Consider the following 19566-nt stretch of genomic DNA (forward strand, 5'->3'; position numbering starts at 1 on the left):
GTACATCACTAAAAAGCCAGTCGTCAATGAACGGGTGTGATTTTTAATGAAGAAATAAACTAACTGAACTTTAGCTAAACTGTTTGCAATCAATATGATTGGAAAGGACCTAATTTCTTTTGTTCTTGTGGAGTGTTGCTCAAAAGCAGTTCCATTTTTCTTTGGAGGGATTAACATTACCTAGCTGCCGTTGCCCTTGCAAGCAAAACTGCTTCTTCCTGGTCGATCTGAGATGCAGTCATGGAGATGTCCCCTCCGATATACTCGACGTCATCCTCTCGTATCGTCTGCTGGCTTTTCCATGAAGACTTCCCAGGTGACTTGCTGGTTTCCTGTAATTAATTCAAAATGAATAATGTAGTAAACCTGTAGTAACCTCAGTCATTAAAAAAAAAACAGTTTGTAGGATAGGGGTCAAATCATCATCTTTCAATCTGGATTTTCTCTAGTAAAAATAATTCTGAAAGTGTATTTATTGCAATGTTATCATCGACTTGGATTCTATGCAGGTTTTTTGTTACGAAAAACTTCCACCGGACATTCATTGATAAAAGAAAACAACAACTAACACAAGACCGGAGTTCATAGGTATTGGCTGCTTTGTAGCCGCTGTGCATAGTCTTAGTCATCAGACATACTGCTGATGTTTCATGTTACAGCATCAGATTAAAAAAGGCAAAGACACTTCCTGCAGCCTCCACCTAGACTAAAGGTTAACGGAAAGGCTGCCTGAACCATAAACTCAGAAACAACTTACCTTGGGTTTATGCTTTGCTTCAATGAGCATCTGGAGATCTATGGGTACTCTTGCAGGTTGCATAGCTAGACATAGCCAGGTGCTCACCCACGGAAAGGCTGCCTGGACGATGAATTCAGAATCAACTTACCTTGGGTTTCTGCTTTGCTTCTATGAGCATCTGGGGATCTATGGGTACTCTTGCAGGTTGCATAGCTAGACATAGCCAGGTGCTCACCCACGGAAAGGCTGCCTGGACGATGAACTCAGAAACAACTTACCTTGGGTTTATGCTTTGCTTCTATGAGCATCTAGGGATCTATGGGGACTCTTGCAGGTTGCATAGCTAGACATAGCCAGGTGCTCACCCACGGAAAGGCTGCCTGGACGATGAATTCAATACAACTTACCTTGGGTTTATGCTTTGCTTCTATGAGCATCTGGGGATCTATGGGTACTCTTGCAGGTTGTATAGCTAGACATAGCCAGGCGCTCACCCAAGGAAAGACTGCCTGGACGATGAATTCAGAAACAACTTACCTTGGGTTTATGCTTCGCTTCAATGAGCATCTGGGGATCTATGGGTACTCTTGCAGGTTGCATAGCTAGACATAGCCAGGTGCTCACCCACGGAAAGGCTGCCTGGACGATGAATTCAATACAACTTACCTTGGGTTTATGCTTTGCTTCTATGAGCATCTGGGGATCTATGGGTACTCTTGCAGGTTGCATAGCTAGACATAGCCAGGCGCTCACCCAGGGAAAGGCTGCCTGGACGATGAATTCAAACGGCGTTCTCTGGAGAAGGGCATCCCAGACCTACGGGAAGGTGTGCAGAAGGTGAGTCTTGTTATGAAAGAAATCAACGCATCATCAGGGTAAATTACCAATTCGTCTACTGCCAACTGGTCCACTCACCACATACTTGCAGCACAATGGAATTCTCTACCACCGACATTAAGAAATATTACCCAGCTTGAGAAAATCAAAGTACAATTAAAAACCCACCTCTTTCAGAATGTTTAACTTAGTCACATGTAGGTCCAATCCATGTTTAATATTCTTTGATCTTATGTATAATTATTTGATGTCTAATTTTTAAATTTACAATTCTCACCACATTTCTCGCTTTCCTCGCGCATAGAGACCTGTAGGTGTTATGCGTATTTAAGAACTGTACTATTATTATTATTATTATTATTATAGTTTCATTTAGTCCAATACTATTCCGTCCATCAACATTTCATCTAACAACCATTTAGTCCAATAACCATTTGGTCCAATCATCACTTTGTCCACTCACCATTTCGTCTATGACCATTTCGTCTCATAACCAGTTGGTCTCATATCCATTATTTTCATTCATCTTGCACAATTAAGACTTAGTCCAAATAGACCAAATGGTATATGGACTAACTTGCTATTGGACCAACTGGTTATGAGACGAAATGGTGAGTGGACGAATTGGTAATTAGACCATGTGGATAGTGGACGAACTGATGGTAGACCAAATGATAGTAGACGAGTTGGCAATTGGACGAATTGGCATTAGACGAAATGGAAATAAACCATCATCAGGCAGTGTTGTAGCTAGACCATTTTTAATTCTGGGATAAGTGTAAACGGCAAAGCGTAACGAGTGAACCACAAAGAGCGAACTACTTGCATTGATTATCGGTGATTTCTTATCAGAAAATAATGAAAACCAAATGTAACTTGAAAACAAACACTTGATTATCGAACAGCATAAATTGTTTCGGAGATGTGGCACATTTGTATTTCATACCAGGAATATAGTCAACGTCGGTCCTTCCGAGTCACGAGGTCGCTGGAGAAAACCTTCTCCCAGAGACTTTGTACACATGACTCAGCCCGAGGCCGAGGCCGGCCTCAACTACATTCCTATCTCTTACCTTCTTGACAAGCTCCAGGATGTCTTTATTGGTCTCCAAGATGCACCTTTGATAGACATGTCTCAACATGTCAGTCAAGATAGGAGCAATCCAAGCAGCTACAGGCATCTATGGTAGTATTAAAATGAAAAGGAGAATGTGAATTCTGACAACATAGTCCAACTCCATCTTCACAAATTCAAGCTTTAACTGTAAATTCGTCTATGTACTGTGAGATTGCAAGGAATCCATTGCCTACCTGTGGGTTCTCTGTGCAGAGTAGCGTGTGAAGGGTGTCCAGTACGGCCCTCCGGACGGATCCTATGTTGTGCCTCATGAAAGGCCAGAGCCGCTGGACCATGACCCCCAGGGGTTGGCTGAGACTGGACTGGATACAGACTGAAGGGTTGGAGAGTAGGGACGCCAGCAGGATCATGATGCTGTTGGTGGACGCCGTCAGGTCGTCAAGTTCGACTAGGGTTTCCCAAAGTGTGTGCAAGATCTGCATCACCTGAAGCATGAATGGGGAAACAAAGAATTCTGTAATAGCTTTCGCACTGGGATCATCAGGTTCCAGGTCACGTAAGCAATGAGTGCATCTTCTGTGAGCAAGCTGTTCATGGATGCTCTCAAGTCCTTCAGCTAGACTACGGTTTATCAGAGTGTAAGCTCTTCTTCACCGGACAAGTAAAGATGGAAAAGTCTTTAAAATATTGATCCTTCATGATGCTGTTCATGGATGCTGTCAAGTCAGACTAGGGTTTCCCAAAGAGTGTGCAAGATCTGCATCACTTGATGGGCAAATGGAAAAATTTCTTTTCAAATAATAAAAAATAAAAAAAACTATGAGGCAATTAAATCAACCCTTTGGGAAAGAGAGAGACATGCCCAGAGTTCGATATCTTTCTATTTGCCCACCGGTCCAAAAGATGAGTGTGATGGAAATAAACTATCAAATTTTATTGATACATGACGGGAAAAAGCACATTTACCGCTTTTGAATGGAGACATTCATTTATAATGCACATACAAATCAATCACCACCCTGAAATCAACGAGGAGTTATGTGCCATAATGTACACACTTGGTGGATTTCAACACACACAGAAGGAATTCACCCCGTTCTGCCCCCCCCCCTTCCCTCCACTCATTACATGAAATCAACGCTACTGTGTTAACAGACTAAAGAGAGAACGTTTTTAAAGAAATATAAATAAATATATGATGAATATGAAATACAGCCCAGCATTGTTGTATAATTTTCAACATAACTGGACCCCTTCTCCTGCAAAGAAGTCACGATAAACCAGTCCTAAGACTCTAGATTGTATGTTCTAGAGCTGCATCATCATGGGTTAAGAGTTCATACCGCCATCCCAAGACAATAGGAAGCAAGTCCATGAAATGAGTTTCTAGGTCAATGAAATGTTTCATTGTTTTATGTGGAAATATAAAAGAGTTACTTGCTTTTTTAAATGTCTATATTTCAGAAATTAGGGGCTAGGCTATGAGACTCCATTTCCTTCAGCATCATGTAGAGCATGCAATCAACAAGAACCTCCATTTTGAACAAATAAAATTGCAGTTGCTTCCTTTTTGTCATGGGACGGCAGTATAACAGTTCTGCTGGATGATAGAGCAAAGGAGTTTACCTGTTGAGGGCTAGTCTTAATGAGCACTTGAGTGACGGGTAGCAAGGCCGCAGCGGAGACTGCCCTCACGTCATCATCCACATCCTGAAGTCCTTGGATGATAGAGGGCAGTACAGCAGGAAGGAGGACTTCCGTCATTTCCTAATATCGTCAGAGAGAGGAAATATTGACGCATGTTTTAAGATTCTTCTGGAGGTACATGTAAGGGCAAGGATTGACTGTTCTTTTACCTTGTATACATCTTTAACATCAGATGTATGACTTTTTGACCCATACAGTTCTGGCTAACTGTTTTGCAAGGCTCCATGGAGTTTAATTGTTAAAATCCTCTGACTTGCTTTTTTTTTAAATATAAACATACCTATATTTTGTTTGTGCTTTTTATATAAATATACCTATATTTTGTTTATATTGACAGTTTTATAGATAATCTATGTGAATCATTTACCTTGTACAAGCATTTGTAACACACACATCATTGGCTGCAATGAATGTTTTAACCCTTAAAGAGCCGGGTTATTTGGACCCATCTCACAGCTGGGGGGGAGGGGGGATCACGCGAACGCCGCAAAAATTTGCACATTGGTAGTGTGCGATAAAATCTACAAGGCTGTATGGTAATTTTTTTGGGAAATAATAAGATTTTTCATTTAATAAATTAATTATGCTAATTTATGCATGAAATAAAACATTTGCTCTAATCAACTATCATACAGCCCCAAACTGCTAATTTTTTATTCAGACTCTTTGTAGGATCCCAAATTTCTTTGAAGCTTTTGCATATAACAGACACGTTACCTTCCTGACTGCTAGCAGGTACTTGAGTCCCAGCAGTCCACCGTGACGGACCTCCCACTGGTTCTGGGCTAGAAGCTGGAGTAGGATCGTACACACACCGTGCACGGCCTCGGGGGTCATATGATGTAGGACCACCCCCAGAGCTTGGGCACAGGTCTCTCTGACTGGTGCTACCACCTGAAAATATAGATAGCAGGAGATTTCAATGAATATGATAAGTTATCTGACCTTTGACCTCACCCTCAGGGGTCATGTGATGTAGGACCACACCCAGAGCTTGGGCACAGGTCTCCCTGACTGGTGCTACCACCTGAAAAATAGATAGCAGGAGATTTCAACGTATATGATAAGCTATCTGACCTTTGACCTCACCCTTAAGGGTCATGTGATGTAGGACCACACCCAGAGCTTGGGCACAGGTTTCCCTGACTGGTGCTACCACCTGAAACATCACGACATGAAAAGTCATTGTAGCTTTGCCCAGTATTGTGTGCGCCTCAATGGCGACTGGCTGGAATGCTCCCAAGGGAGTGGAGGGTGTGCATACGCTGTGTGTGATGGAATCCTATGACCAGGTAGCACTTAGATATAAACAATGTATGTCTGAAACTCCTTATATAATCAATTAATTAATTAATCAATAACCATATTAATATCATTATAAAAAATCAATCAATTTTGAACAACAATTATCATGAGAACAAAATATTCTCATGATCTTTGACCTCTACCTCTAACTTTTTTATACTCAAAGCCTTCATCACTGAATGATAGTCTTCCAAGTTTCACCTTCATTATAACTTTCTTTTGGAGGTCTGCATTACAGAACACAATTGCAATAAGAAAGAAAGATACAACTTTAATATGACAAAAGAAAAATAGTACAAATTATGTGATCATTACCCGAACCTGGAGCTACATTACATACCTGTCCTAAATTTCACCAAGAAATTACTTGCTTCTCTCTAAATATGGCCGAATAACATTCATCTAAAACAGTTGACTTTATGTCCATTTGAGGTGATCTGATTTAATTTCTTGCATAGCTCGCGAGACACGAGTACATTTTTTCAGACTTTATAATTTCCAAAATATTTTTTTGGCTGACCTATCGACTCAATTGAAGAAACCGCAGCAGCCCGTACATACCTCATCAGATACAAAGTCTCCAAATCGATCCAGGGCAAGCACGCACAGCAGACGAAGTGACATATCTTCAAGGAACATCTGGTTGAGAACAACCTATGTGAGAATAGAAATTGAATGATAATGATAATAATGATGATAACAATAATGATGAAAATAATACTGTAAATAATAGCTAGAGTAAATAAAATGTGATTTGTATAGCACACGTATCCACCTTGCTAGGTGCTCAAGGCGCTGCTATATTACCGCGGCTAAGCTAGTGTACCGATTCTGGTTCGCATAGCTTTTTTGAGGAATTACTTCCTGCCGGTACCCATTTACCTCACCCGGGTTGAGTGCAGCACAATGTGGGTAAATTTCTAGCTGAAGAAAAACACGCCATGGCTTGGAATCGAACCCACATCCTTCAGATTGAAAGACAAGAGTCTCAACCACTAGGCCACGATGCCCCCAATAAATGCTGGAGTAGTATCAACACTATCTTGCCTTACCTGAATAATTTTTAATGTCAATACATATGAAACGGTGTAGCAATGGAATTTAAAAAAAAACAGAAGCAAACAGAAAAACACTATTCAATACCTGGTCCACAGATGAGTCCGCTGACTTTCCAGCACTCTGCCCATGGGCCTTGAGCACCTCTCTCAGGCCTGTAGCTGCCCCATGCCTGATCTCCCAAGATTGGTGGAAGAGGTCATTGGTCAGCTGCTCACAGAATGATGTGAAGGACCAGTCTCCAGGCTGCAAATAGATGGGATGTTTGTTCCAAGGATTATATAACATACATGCAGCATTGGGAGTAAATTTTTTTTTTTCCTTTTTGATTTGTCTATTCATTGACACACTAGATATCTTTGTGCCATCTCTCACCTGCGGCTTTTGTACTGTATAGGGCCCATTGCATTTAAGATTTTTTTTCCCCTTTCAATTTGTCTATTCATTGACACACTAGATATTTTTGTGCCTCTCAAACTCGCTATTTTCAGAGTATCTGGGGCCCACTGCGTGAAAGTTGTGATTATGGTGACTTTGCCATCTACTGACTGCCATGGTAACAATGCCCACCAGTCGATTAAAATAAAAAATCAGATTGAATCAGATGCAAGGATTTCATTAGCTTATGACACCTTGGCCCATTGCAGAAAGAGTTGCAATCAATCGCAACTCTAAAAATCATGCGCAACTTGATTTTGAACCAATGAACAGCACGCATTTGGGACTTGCGATTGATTTTTTGGCTTGCGTTTAAATGCAACTCTTTCTGCAACGGGCCCCTGATAGTGAATATCTTTGCCTATTTGTTTCTGAAGTACTCCCAAGGTGTGCCAACAACCTCCACCATCGCTTTAATGCCCCTCCCTTTCTGTCTCTTTCTTTACCTCTTCCAAGGAAATTGTACCATCCAGGTTTCCTCTGTTTGCCTATTAACCAAATGCATTCATTCCTTCTCTCATCATCATGACTGACCAGCTGGCCCCATCTATCTCTCTTTCTTATCATCCCAGCTCCTAGTCTGCGGGCACAGACCTATAGTTTTTTGCATAGTGCATAATGTACAGTCTGAAGTAGAGAGACTAGGTTCACTCGTTTACTGCCACTGCTTCGACCCAAGACACAGACGGAGAGTTTGGAGAATATTCATTTACTCTAGTCATGGTATCACTTGTTTAGAGTGTCAAATTCAAGTCTGTGGTTGCAGACTACCAACCCCTTCCCTCTCATGCTTTTCACGCTGCATTTATTTTACCCATGCTATCCTTAACCCCGGACTATCCTTATAAACCCCATACTACCTTTTTTTGGTTTAACACTGTTTTTCTTAACCCCATAATATTTGCTTAGCCTGGGTTAATGCCTTAACCCCGGACTATCGCACAGCTCATGAATATTGATGATTTTGCCACACAGAGCGAGATTAACGTGCAATTTCGACTTCTGTGATTGGCTAATGTGTAGCCCCACTTTTCTTTAGCCCGGTTTCATTTCGCACTGCATCTCTGAGCACCGCAATAAGCCGGCTAACCCTGCTTTTTTGCAGGTCCAGAGTACAGTACTATTTCCTGTGCTTGCCCACTTTGCTAAAGAGTAGTGTGAAACCGAAGTGGGCTAAGCTAAACCCTGGGAAACTGGTGGGGCTTAGACCCCTCCCCCAAATAGCCCCACCAATTTCCCGGGGTTAAGAACAAATTGTGCAGTGTGAAAAGCATATTTATGTCTCTGCCTCTCTGTCTCTCTCTTTACCTCTTCCAAGAAAATGGTATTATCCACGCTGTCTACCGACGCCTTGTCGAAGGACATACTGCCTTGACTACCAAAGGTGCTCCCGGCTCTCAATCGTTTCTTGGACGGCTCCTCCTTGTCCATGCTGTGTAGAGGAATTATAGTTAAATACCAGTTGCGGTAACGATCTCAAAATGAGTTTGAACAGAATCCAATGAAATTACAACCAAAGTGTTTATATATATTAATAAATAGAAATAGGTGTCAAATAGCTCTGGAAGAAAATGTGTAACTGTTGAGAAATGAGCAAAATAAGCATGGAATTCCATCTAATGTCGGGTATTTTTCGAAGCAACATTAATACACTGTCCCACATATGCTTTTCAGTGTTAGTGATCATCAGAATTATCGATTTTGAGCTAAGATTTCACGATTTTACAAAGATTAGTTTACATTTAATGTACCAGATCTATGTATAATATTTTGATAATTAACCTTAATTCAAAAAGACATTCTCATGAAATAATTGTTTGCTGCAACTGCTGTCTTTTACCTTTAGAGTGGTATGTGTCAGTTTTCATGGGGAATTTCAAATCATTTGGATGCCAATCACGCAGTGTGGAAGAGATTTCTGACCGGCAGACATTGTGTAATGTCACTGGAAATTGCCTTGTGGTAAAATCATTATCTCACTCTCCCTGGCCTGACAGTTGCCTGAGAAAGAAGTTCTCACTGGTACATCCAGTTTGCTTTCCACAAATGAGATCTTTATCACAGGTAACTCCAGTGCTTTTCACAAAGCCTGGGCTCAGCAAATAATAATAAACACCCCATGTAAGCTGACACTTATATTGCTATAAGCCAATCAAGAAATCTACTTCAACCTAACAAAGCAGGTCTTAACGAACTTGATATTTGGAGAAATTGCACTAATAGCCTTTAATATACAAACCAGGTTGTCTACAAAATCCAACGATGCAAAGCAATTATTAGGGATTCAAGGTTAAATAGATATGAAAATTCAATACTCATATGGTGTTACATTTATGGCTTCTCATAACTTTAGCACAGATGTAGAGACCATGGTCTAAATTTACCTCAACTTAGGAATACAAGTGAAAGTCTCTGGCAGCCACCTACAGTGGGCAGAGAGGCATAACAAAAAAATAATGTACCTTGTTCCTTCCAGGCCATCTTTGGACCTCTGTTTGGCCAGCAGCTTAGCCTTTCTCTTAGCCCTGTTCTTCTCCCTAGAACTCAGCCCTGGACCAAGACTAGCCATCTCCTGGGCTACAATGTCAGCTGCACTTACCTTGGTATGAAAAAGAATCAAGCCAAATTACACATATAGGAAAGAGTTATCAAACCTTACGGATGTTACATCAAGTGTGTTTGTGTACATTTGCTTAAAGATAATGTTTAATTCTGGTTGTGAATTTTAACAACTGAGGAAACTGTCTCAAAGAAATTGTGAGTGGCTGTTTATAATGCACATAGAGACTGGTGTTCTTAAATATATACAACTTTATTTTATGGTTGTGGCAAGCAGTAATATTATTCCTTTGTTATTACAATAATCATATTTGGCACTTCATAAAAAAGCAATATCAATCCTTTCATTGTTATTATCATTATCCTACTTGGCACTTAATAACTTACTGTATATTAGTAAAATTTTGATTTTAATTTGAAAATAGTTCTATAGACATTTCAGAGGTTTAGTATTCACTAAATCAAATATATGTATGGTTAAAAGGGGCTAGTATACATAAAAGATAACCAATCATTATGCTGTCAAATATTTTCATAATTCAAAGAAAGGAAAAAATTTGGAGAGGCTGATGTATAATAAAACATATAACACATTTTCACTGTCAGATTAGGGCATCGTGGTCTAGTGGTTAAGACTCTCGTCTTTCAATCTGAAGGACATGGGTTAGATTCTAAGCCATGGCGTGTTTTTCTTCAGCAAGAAATTTACCCACATTGTGCTGCACTCAACCCAGGTGAGGTGAATTGGTACCAGCAGGAAGTAATTCCTCAAAAAGCTGAATCGGTAGACAAGCATAGCCGGGGTAATATAGGAGCACCTTGGGCACCTAGCAAGGTGGACACGTGCGCTATACAAATCCAATATTATTATTTATTTTATTAGGACTGAAAGCATTTTAAAACTCACTGGTGGTTTCAAGAGGTTGGAGGTTGTTGGAGTCTGAGGAAAGGTACTCAGGTCATCATCATTGAAGAGGTCGTCTGTTTCCACGCCGATAAGACCAACATCGAGACCAAGCTTCTTCTGGAGTAGCCTCTTCTGTTTGGCCAACCTTTCTTTAGGGTCCCCACCTGCAATGATGAGAAAACAAAAGGAAACAAAAAACAATAGGCATTAAACAAGACAGACACATCGTACAAATAGCGAATAGGCATGATTGCGATGGTGCGAGATTTTGCATGAGGTGAAAGAAAGATGAATGTCTCTTTCTTTCACCAAATGCGAAATCTCGCACCATTGCACAAATAAGAATATTCGCTATTTGTGTTGTACAACACCTTGGAATTTAGCGAAAATATGAAAAAACAAGAGATTTTCCCTGCAGTAATCTATGAAAAAGGAGCAAAAATATTGAAAGCGAAAAGCAGAATCCCACAAGCGCACATGACCTTGGGCAGCATTGTGCATTTAGCCAGCAGGCTTATACGCGTATTGCACCTTCATTTTTACTGAGTGCAATGAATTAAATCGTATTGTGACGTCACCTCCTAAAGCCGTGCAACGGTACATTTTGGATGGTACGTCTTGTGTGCAACGGTACAAATGTTTGATATTGAGCCTCCCATTTGCTCGCGTACAACAAGCTAAGTAGGCGTTGTACAATGTACAAAAATACAACAATTGAATACTAATAATTTTTTTATGAAAGAAAGGAAGAAATAAAAAATGGTTTGGATGGGCCACGGGTAACAAAAGTAAAATTTGAAACATAACCGTTGCCCAGAGGCAAGAAACCACAGCTAATCCTCTTGTTAAGCAAACACATTTTGCAAAGAGGTAAATGTCATTTGAGCAAATATCGTGAAATCTGCAGGAGTTGCGGAAGTGATCAGATACCTACCAACATCTACTTCAAGCTCGTACTCTGATCCTGCCGATCCAAGGAGGGAGGCGCCCTGGTCCAAGACCCTAGCAACGTCAAACTTTGAGAACTCCAGACGAGTAGCATCGCGCTGTGACTGCACTGAGGGAATGTTGATACTGGGTGGACCGTCTACTCCTGGTTCTAAGGTTGGAAAAGAAACATAGGCTTAGCAGACCTGCCAACCTCTGGGAATGAAATATTGTATTCTATGATTAAACAAGTGGAATGCCTCTGGCCGTCTCACCTGCATCACGCGATTCAATATAGCAGCAGTGCTGATTTTGAAAACTACTATAACTCGCACAAGATGTTCAGTGATACTTGGTTACTCTTATTTCCACGTTTTATGAACTAGACCAATACACTTATAGAGATATGATGGCAATTCAACAAATACCCCCAACGTGGCCATAGTTCTTTGACCTTACATGACCTTTGACCTTGATCATGTGACCTGAAACTCGCACAGGATGTTCAGTGATACTTGATTACTATTATGTCCAAGTTTTATGAACTAGACCAACACACTTTCAAATTTATGGCTGTAATTCAACAAATACCCCAATTTGGCCAAAGTTCATTGACCCTAAATGACCTTTGACCTTGATCATGTGACCTGAAACTTGCACAGGATGTTCAGTAATACTTGATTACTATTATGTCCAAGTTTCATGAATCAGATCCATAAACTTTCAAAGTTATGATGGTAATTCAACAGATACCCCCAATTCGGCCAAAGTTCATTGACCCTAAATGACCTTTGACCTTGGTCATGTGATGTGAAACTCATGCAGGATGTTTAGTGATACTTGATCAACCTTATGTATAAGTTTCATGAACTAGGTCCATATATTTTCTAAGTTATGATGACATTTCAAAAACTTAACCTTAGGTTAAGATTTTGATGTCGATTCCCCCAACATGGTCTAAGTTCATTGACCCTAAATGACCTTTGACCTTGGTCATGTGACATGAAACTCAAGCAGGATGTTCAGTAATACTTGATTAACCTTATGGCCAAGTTTCATGAACTAGGTCCATACACTTTCTAAGTTATGCTGTCATTTCAAAAACTTAACCTCAGGTTATGATTTGGTGTTGACGCCGCCGCCGTCGCCGCCGTCGGAAAAGCGGCGCCTATAGTCTCACTCTGCTATGCAGGTGAGACAAAAAACTGTAATTTTCCCCCCAAAAAATGTATTTCATAATAAAATGTGTGGCGCGTGCGCTCATCGCGGTGCTCAAGCTGCATGCAAGCTAAAATGCGCACTGCTCTTGCAGATGAAAAAAAAGACGTTGAAAAATGTGTATATCTCACCCTGGTTTTAACGATTACATTTGATCCAATAACCATATTTTTTTAAAGCCTTAAGAAATAGAGATATATAGAGATGATTTTTCTCAATAAATTACGATTTTGTAAAAAAAAAAACCTACTGTCGTATTTTGGTTGCAAAAACTTACTAAATACGCCAAAAACGTACTGGTTGGCAGCTCTGGCTAAGGCATTTTGTTCAATCTTCTATAAAGGGTATGTGTAACTTTGAGGAATATTGACAAATAATCTGTTGAATTATTTATGTTCAGATGAATAGATTAACGTTAAACTATCAGTTCCAGCAAACAATGATTTCATGAGAAATTCTTTAAAATCAAGTTCAATTGTCTGCTGAGCATTTGCTTAGTGAGTATGAGGCTGTTCTCACTACGTTCCTTAAACTAGTTTACTGGAAACTAGTTTAACACGTAGTGAGAACGGTCAAAGCGGTCTTGGAAGCTATCTTCCAAACCAGTTTGGAAAACCACCTCGCGATGTAGTTTTCAAGATCGCTTTGCCTCGTTAAACTGGTTTTAGCGTAAGTGAGGACACAACCGTTCTTCGGGAAGCGATCTTCGCACATTTTGAGCGCGCTACTCCACACGACAGGTGTAGAATGCCTATGCTGCGGTTTCGAATTTCGCGCGAAACGTGTCACCCCACTGAGAGCGTTTCCATAGCAACAAGAGCGCTTTACGTGAAGTGATTTTGAAAACCACTTTCGTGTGATCAAGTGGGAACGCTAGCAAAGCGATCTTCCAAAGTGGTTTCCTGAATCGGTTTCCAGTAAACTAGTTTTAGAAAGCGTAATGAGAACGGCCTCTATGCTGATCAGGAGAAATTTGACCAAGAGGACTACACATAACATATATTTGCATAGTATGGGTGCGTCGTGGTCTAGTGGTTCTGACTCTCGCCTTTGAAACAGAGGGTCGTGTGTTCGAATCGTAGCCATGGCGTATTTTCCTTCAGCAAGAAATTTATCCACACTGTGCTGCACTCGACCCAGGTGAGGTGAATGGGTACCCGGCAGGAGTAATTCCTTGCATGCACTGAGCGCCGGTGATGGTAGCTCGAGCTAAAGCCGGGGTAATAATAGCAGCGCTTTGTATCCTCTGGCAAAAAGCGCTTTATAAATCCAACTATTATTATTATTATTATTATAATATTGGTTTGACTTTGGTGGTTGTTTGAGTTGTGGAAGGTTGACTTATGCTGGTTTAGCTGCATTTTGTATATGTTGGAAAGATAGAGCATAAATTGGCAGTCAGGAATGGTTTCCTCTTCTAAGAAAGTCAACCATTAAATCTTGCAACAGGAAATGAGTGAATCATGATCAAATGAAAGCTGAAAATTATATTCAGTCCTTAGAAAAGCATGTTTTTGTTGGGGGGGGGGGGTTGGCACTGTGTGAACTATTAGTGATAGCAGATCATTAAGGAGCTACCTGGTTTGATAGGATCAATTGGATGACACGTTTGTGGTACATTCTTAGCAATGGCTTCCACGGCTTGCCCGGCAGCAATCCTCGTCTCCCAAGATCCACTCTTCAAATATGTATGAACCTGTCGATGTGGTTATAATGAAAAAAAAGGGGAAAAAATGATAAAATACATCAATTCAGATCATTTGGAGTAGCATGGGTTTGAAGCAATACTTCATATACTTTATATTGCTTCAATCTAGAATGATAACAATGCATCATGGGTAAGTAATTTATTCACAATTTTTTTTTTAGACACAGTTTATCAATGTTCTGTTTAATTAAAGATGCAACACATGTTTCGCGAAGTTAGATTTTTGGTGACGAATGAAACTGTAAAGATATAAAAATATTATACAAGAATAGATGATCGTTACTCTCAATGATTTTGTGTGTTAAAAGTGACCTATTATTTTGCACAATGTGACTTTTCAATGCAAAGCCTTATTATACAATGCTCTTTATACCATACTTTTTAGAGTCATATATTAATCATACAATCTATTAGTATTTTTTTTTTTAATGATGAAAGAGGGAAGTTGCAAATATAATGAGAAAATACAGATTAAGACTTTAGGAAGGTTTGTTGATTCCCACTTAATTCTGACTGGAATTTCCACAGGAAGAATGACACCACTGTCAATACTTTTTCCTTCCTCATATCATATATTCTCCTTATTTTCACTTCTCTGTATTAGTGTAAGAAACTTATTTAAACCTCACTTTACTTGCTTCTTTTAGGTCCTGACCATTTTTAAATAATTATTTTGTTTGTTAATGGATGATTTGTATGATTTTATTTAAACAGTCAAATAAATGAAATGAAAATCATTAAGGAAAAGTTCACGCTGACTACAAGTTGGTTTTGATAACAGCAGAAAATTTAGAGATTTTTTTTTATAGGTTTGAAGAAAATTTATCGAAGACTAGGAGAGTTATGAAATATTTGTATTTGATTTGTGATGTCATATACGAGCAGCTCCATACATATATATCATATTATAAATTTCAAAAATTCTATTTTTGTCATTGGAAAATGAAGAATAAAACTATTTTTTCTGATACAAGGCGGCATGAAATAATGATGATATATCCACCCACAAATTAAGTCACTTATTTTTTCGAGAAAATTACATTTTGGGGAATTTAGATTTAGATCTACATCACATGACATATAGAGCAGATGCTTGTCTGTGATGTCACAAAATCATACCGAATTCTGACTGGAATTTCCACAGGAAGAATGACACCACTGTCAATACTTTTTCCTTCCTCATATCATATATTCTCCTTATTTTCACTTCTCTGTATTAGTGTAAGAAACTTATTTAAACCTCACTTTACTTGCTTCTTTTAGGTCCTGACCATTTTTAAATAGTTATTTTGTTTGTTAATGGATGATTTGTATGATTTTATTTAAACAGTCAAATAAATGAAATAAAATCATTAAGGAAAAGTTCACGCTGACTACAAGTTGGTTTTGATAACAGCAGAAAATTTAGAGATTTTTTTTTATAGGTTTGAAGAAAATTCATCGAAGACTAGGAGAGTGAAGAAATATTTGTATTTGATTTGTGATGTCATATACGAGCAGCTCCATACATGTATATCACATTATAAATTTCAAAAATTCTATTTTTGTCATTGGAAAATGAAGAATAAAACTATTTTTTCTGATACAAGGGGGCATGAAATAATGTGTCTGATGATATATCCACCCACACATTAAGTCACTTATTTTTTCGAGAAAATTACATTTTGGGGAATTTAGATTTAGATCTACATCACATGACATATAGAGCAGATGCTTGTCTGTGATGTCACAAAATCACACCGAATTCTGACTGGAATTTCCACAGGAAGAATGACACCACTGTCAATACTTTTTCCTTCCTCATATCATATATTCTCCTTATTTTCACTTCTCTGTATTAGTGTAAGGAACTTATTTAAACCTCACTTATTAATGGGAGAGGCCTATATAATTGGGTAATTCTAATTCACTCCTTAATTTGTTTATGAATAGACCAAACCTAACTGCTAGAGCAGGCAATCCCTCACTGTGTTTGATAGCTGTTGTGTGCATGTGCACTGCATAAGGCAATGCAAGAAAATGTTCATCAATGGGGTCGCGGTGCGATCTTCTAAATCGAAGTCTTTGCGAGTGATGTGTTTTTATGGAGAGAGAGAGAGGAAGACAGGGGAGGGGGGATGGGGGGCGAGAATGTTGCCATGTTGCAATGCATGCATGTGGAAAGGATGATGATATTATATGGGTCGCAATGCGGCCCTGCCTCTTCAATTCTAGTCCATTATCTGTTTCAAAGAGGTTGTGCACACCAAAGAAAGGGCAGTGTATTTCTTCAGGGCTTCAAATCCAATACGGAATTCGGAGCCTCACCCTTGAATGAGAGAGGGGATTTTACTCTTTGTTCTGCAATGTTTCATTGTTTTTATTTTTATTTATTTATTCATTTCTTTTTTCTTGTTTCTTTGATTTTGTATTCTAATCGTGCAATAGTTCTTGTAAATGTTGTGATTTTCTTGATTTTTTTTTCAATAAAAGCAGAATTATAAAAAAAAAGCAAGCTTAGGGTGCAGTAGCATCTTGCAGGAGCACCTTGGCTGGTAAGGCCAGCACTTTGGTGCCACACCTTCAACTTGTGGAGTGGCATATAAGCAAGCAGTGGTTGGTACACTGGTTCAAGTTCAAGGTTCAGACTGTAAGTTGGTGTTTTAGAAACTGAGATGTTTCTTCGCAAGAAACAATTGAACATGAATTAATCATTGAAAAAATATGCTATTTCAAGACCAAGTTGAAAATATCAAATATTTTGTCATATGCCTTGTTGATTAAGAAATTCATTGTATGTCCTTATATGTATGTCATGAAATGATTGTTTTAGGAAGTGACTTTATATTCCAATACTTAAAGACATGAGGTATTTTGTCATTTATGAAGACAATTAGTCTACATCTATTAAAGATCATGACACCATATTAGATAAATGGTTTACCTACTCAAAGTTAGAACACTACTATAAGGTACACGTACAAGAAAGCAAGTATAGAAAGTTTAATGACCTGCTTTGAAATGCACTCAGCATAGAAAATAATATGGAAGAAATTATATGAACTGTAGGCTGTTAATCCTTACATACTTTGCACATATTTAACATACCTTAGAGAGTAGGATATGAAGATCATGAGGATGCAACTTCTGAACCTCTCCCAGCTGTTGTGCAGCGGCCCTTCTAGTGACTGGTGTTGACCCTGTATCTAGCAGTAGGAACAGCCTGTCAAGCCTGAAGAAAAACAAAAAGAAGCAAAAAACAATGAAACATTAAGTACATTGATATTCAATTCAAAATTATTTTTATGCAACCCCCCAACCCATTTTCCCCTCATAAAAAAAAAAAGAGATGAAAAAATGAAAAATATTTTAGAAAATGTAAATGAATGGATGCAGAGTGTTACATCTAAGGATAATAGAAATAATGCATGTCGTGTCATTTCAGACTCTTGAAAGATTGAAAAATCAAAGAGGCCACTCGAACCAACACCAAAAAATCAATGACAAATATATGTGCAGTTTGAAACTATTTTCATATATTTAATGCCCATTTTTTGCATAAATCACCTGCAGGAAATTCATACATTGATACTGACAAAATAAGTTTTGCTTCTTTTAGGTCCTGACCATTTTTAAGTAGTTATTTTGTTTGTTAATGGATGATTTGTATGATTTTATTTAAACAGTCAAATAAATGAAATGAAAATCATTAAGGAAAAGTTCACGCTGACTACAAGTTGGTTTTGATAACAGCAGAAAATTTAGAGATTTTTTTTTATAGGTTTGAAGAAAATTTATCGAAGACTAGGAGAGTTATGAAATATTTGTATTTGATTTGTGATGTCATATACGAGCAGCTCCATACATATATATCACATTATAAATTTCAAAAATTATATTTTTGTCATTGGAAAATGAAGAATAAAACTTTTTTTTTTCTGATACAAGGGGGCATGAAATAATGTGTCTGATGATATATCCACCCACAAATTAAGTCACTTATTTTTTCGAGAAAATTATATTTTGGGGAATTTAGATTTAGATCTACATCAAATGACATATAGAGCAGATGCTTGTCTGTGATGTCACAAAATCAAAAGTTCAAATATTCGTAATTTTCTTATTCCTAAATGGATTTTCACCAAACCTTCCCCAATATTTTACTCTATTATTCTGTGTTTATTAAAACCAACTTTATCAGGGTGAACTCCTCTTTTGAATATTATACCTCGTAGCCATGTTGATCTAGGAGACATCAAATCAAGTCAACATAGGAAGCGTGAATCGTGGGATCCTGAAAAAGAGAAAGAAACTAATTTATGTTAATTCTCATTAAGTTTTACATGTGTCCAAACAACATGCTATTTGCCCTTGTCCCAAATTAAAGGAAATTCATTCGCATTGCACTCAAAACTATTCACAATTTTATCAACTTTGATTTGCCAAAATGTTAAGTTTTGCCACATTTTTGTCATTGTTCTTGGATTTTGAATAAAGACTAAGTCTTAATTTAACTAGTTTAGTTAGGACAGGTACCTATTTTGTGTTTAAAAAATAATTGATTGCTGTTGTGCCAGTCACTTAATCAATGTCAGTTGTAATTTAGCAGAGCAAGGATGTTAGACACCGTGACATGCACTACCGGTACTCCACTAGGCCTATACAAAATCATAATAAATAAATAGCTGAAAAATGACACCCAGCCCTCTGACTTCCCGAGCTCTCACATAGCCAGGCGGCTTCTTGAGAGTAAAAATCATTTACTAACGTAGGCTTACTTCATTAAGAGTAAGCCTACGTTAGTATGGTCAGTTCACTTGTTCACTGCAACCATCCTGCATGTGGGGAATCTACAGGTTGGACTATGGCATGCCAACGCTGTACAGAGCACACACTTTAAAACATGATTAAAATATCACTTTTGTGACCAAAATTACTAATTTCCATACAGTTGCTATTCGGTTTCATTAGTAACTTGGGAATAATTTTTGTATTCACTAGAGTGCTCAAAAACTTGAATTTTGGGCATATTTTTGTGTACGCCCTCTATTGGTGGAAAATAATATGGCAAGAAAATTTTCATTTTTTATCTCTATTTTTAATTAAGA

General features: G+C 38.4%; 1 protein-coding gene across 1 annotated transcript in view; it reads right to left on the reverse strand.

Annotated features, from left to right (window-relative positions):
* The window catches only part of LOC129268993 (TATA-binding protein-associated factor 172-like), a 48749-nt gene that overhangs the window by 28097 nt on the left and 1086 nt on the right, over positions 1-19566 (reverse strand). The window contains exons 2-16 of the mRNA XM_064105885.1: positions 18687-18752; positions 17567-17690; positions 14350-14467; positions 11561-11725; positions 10627-10790; positions 9623-9759; positions 8469-8592; positions 6810-6968; positions 6228-6320; positions 5079-5255; positions 4281-4421; positions 2888-3139; positions 2650-2757; positions 1406-1555; positions 181-332 (exon numbers count right to left, since the gene is read on the reverse strand). Coding sequence (XP_063961955.1) covers positions 181-332; positions 1406-1555; positions 2650-2757; positions 2888-3139; positions 4281-4421; positions 5079-5255; positions 6228-6320; positions 6810-6968; positions 8469-8592; positions 9623-9759; positions 10627-10790; positions 11561-11725; positions 14350-14467; positions 17567-17690; positions 18687-18697 — 2075 coding nt within the window. The 5' untranslated portion in view covers positions 18698-18752. The remainder of the gene's footprint in view (positions 1-180; positions 333-1405; positions 1556-2649; positions 2758-2887; positions 3140-4280; positions 4422-5078; positions 5256-6227; positions 6321-6809; positions 6969-8468; positions 8593-9622; positions 9760-10626; positions 10791-11560; positions 11726-14349; positions 14468-17566; positions 17691-18686; positions 18753-19566) is intronic.

Source organism: Lytechinus pictus, chromosome 10 (assembly GCF_037042905.1).
Source record: "Lytechinus pictus isolate F3 Inbred chromosome 10, Lp3.0, whole genome shotgun sequence".
NCBI lineage: Eukaryota > Metazoa > Echinodermata > Echinoidea > Temnopleuroida > Toxopneustidae > Lytechinus > Lytechinus pictus.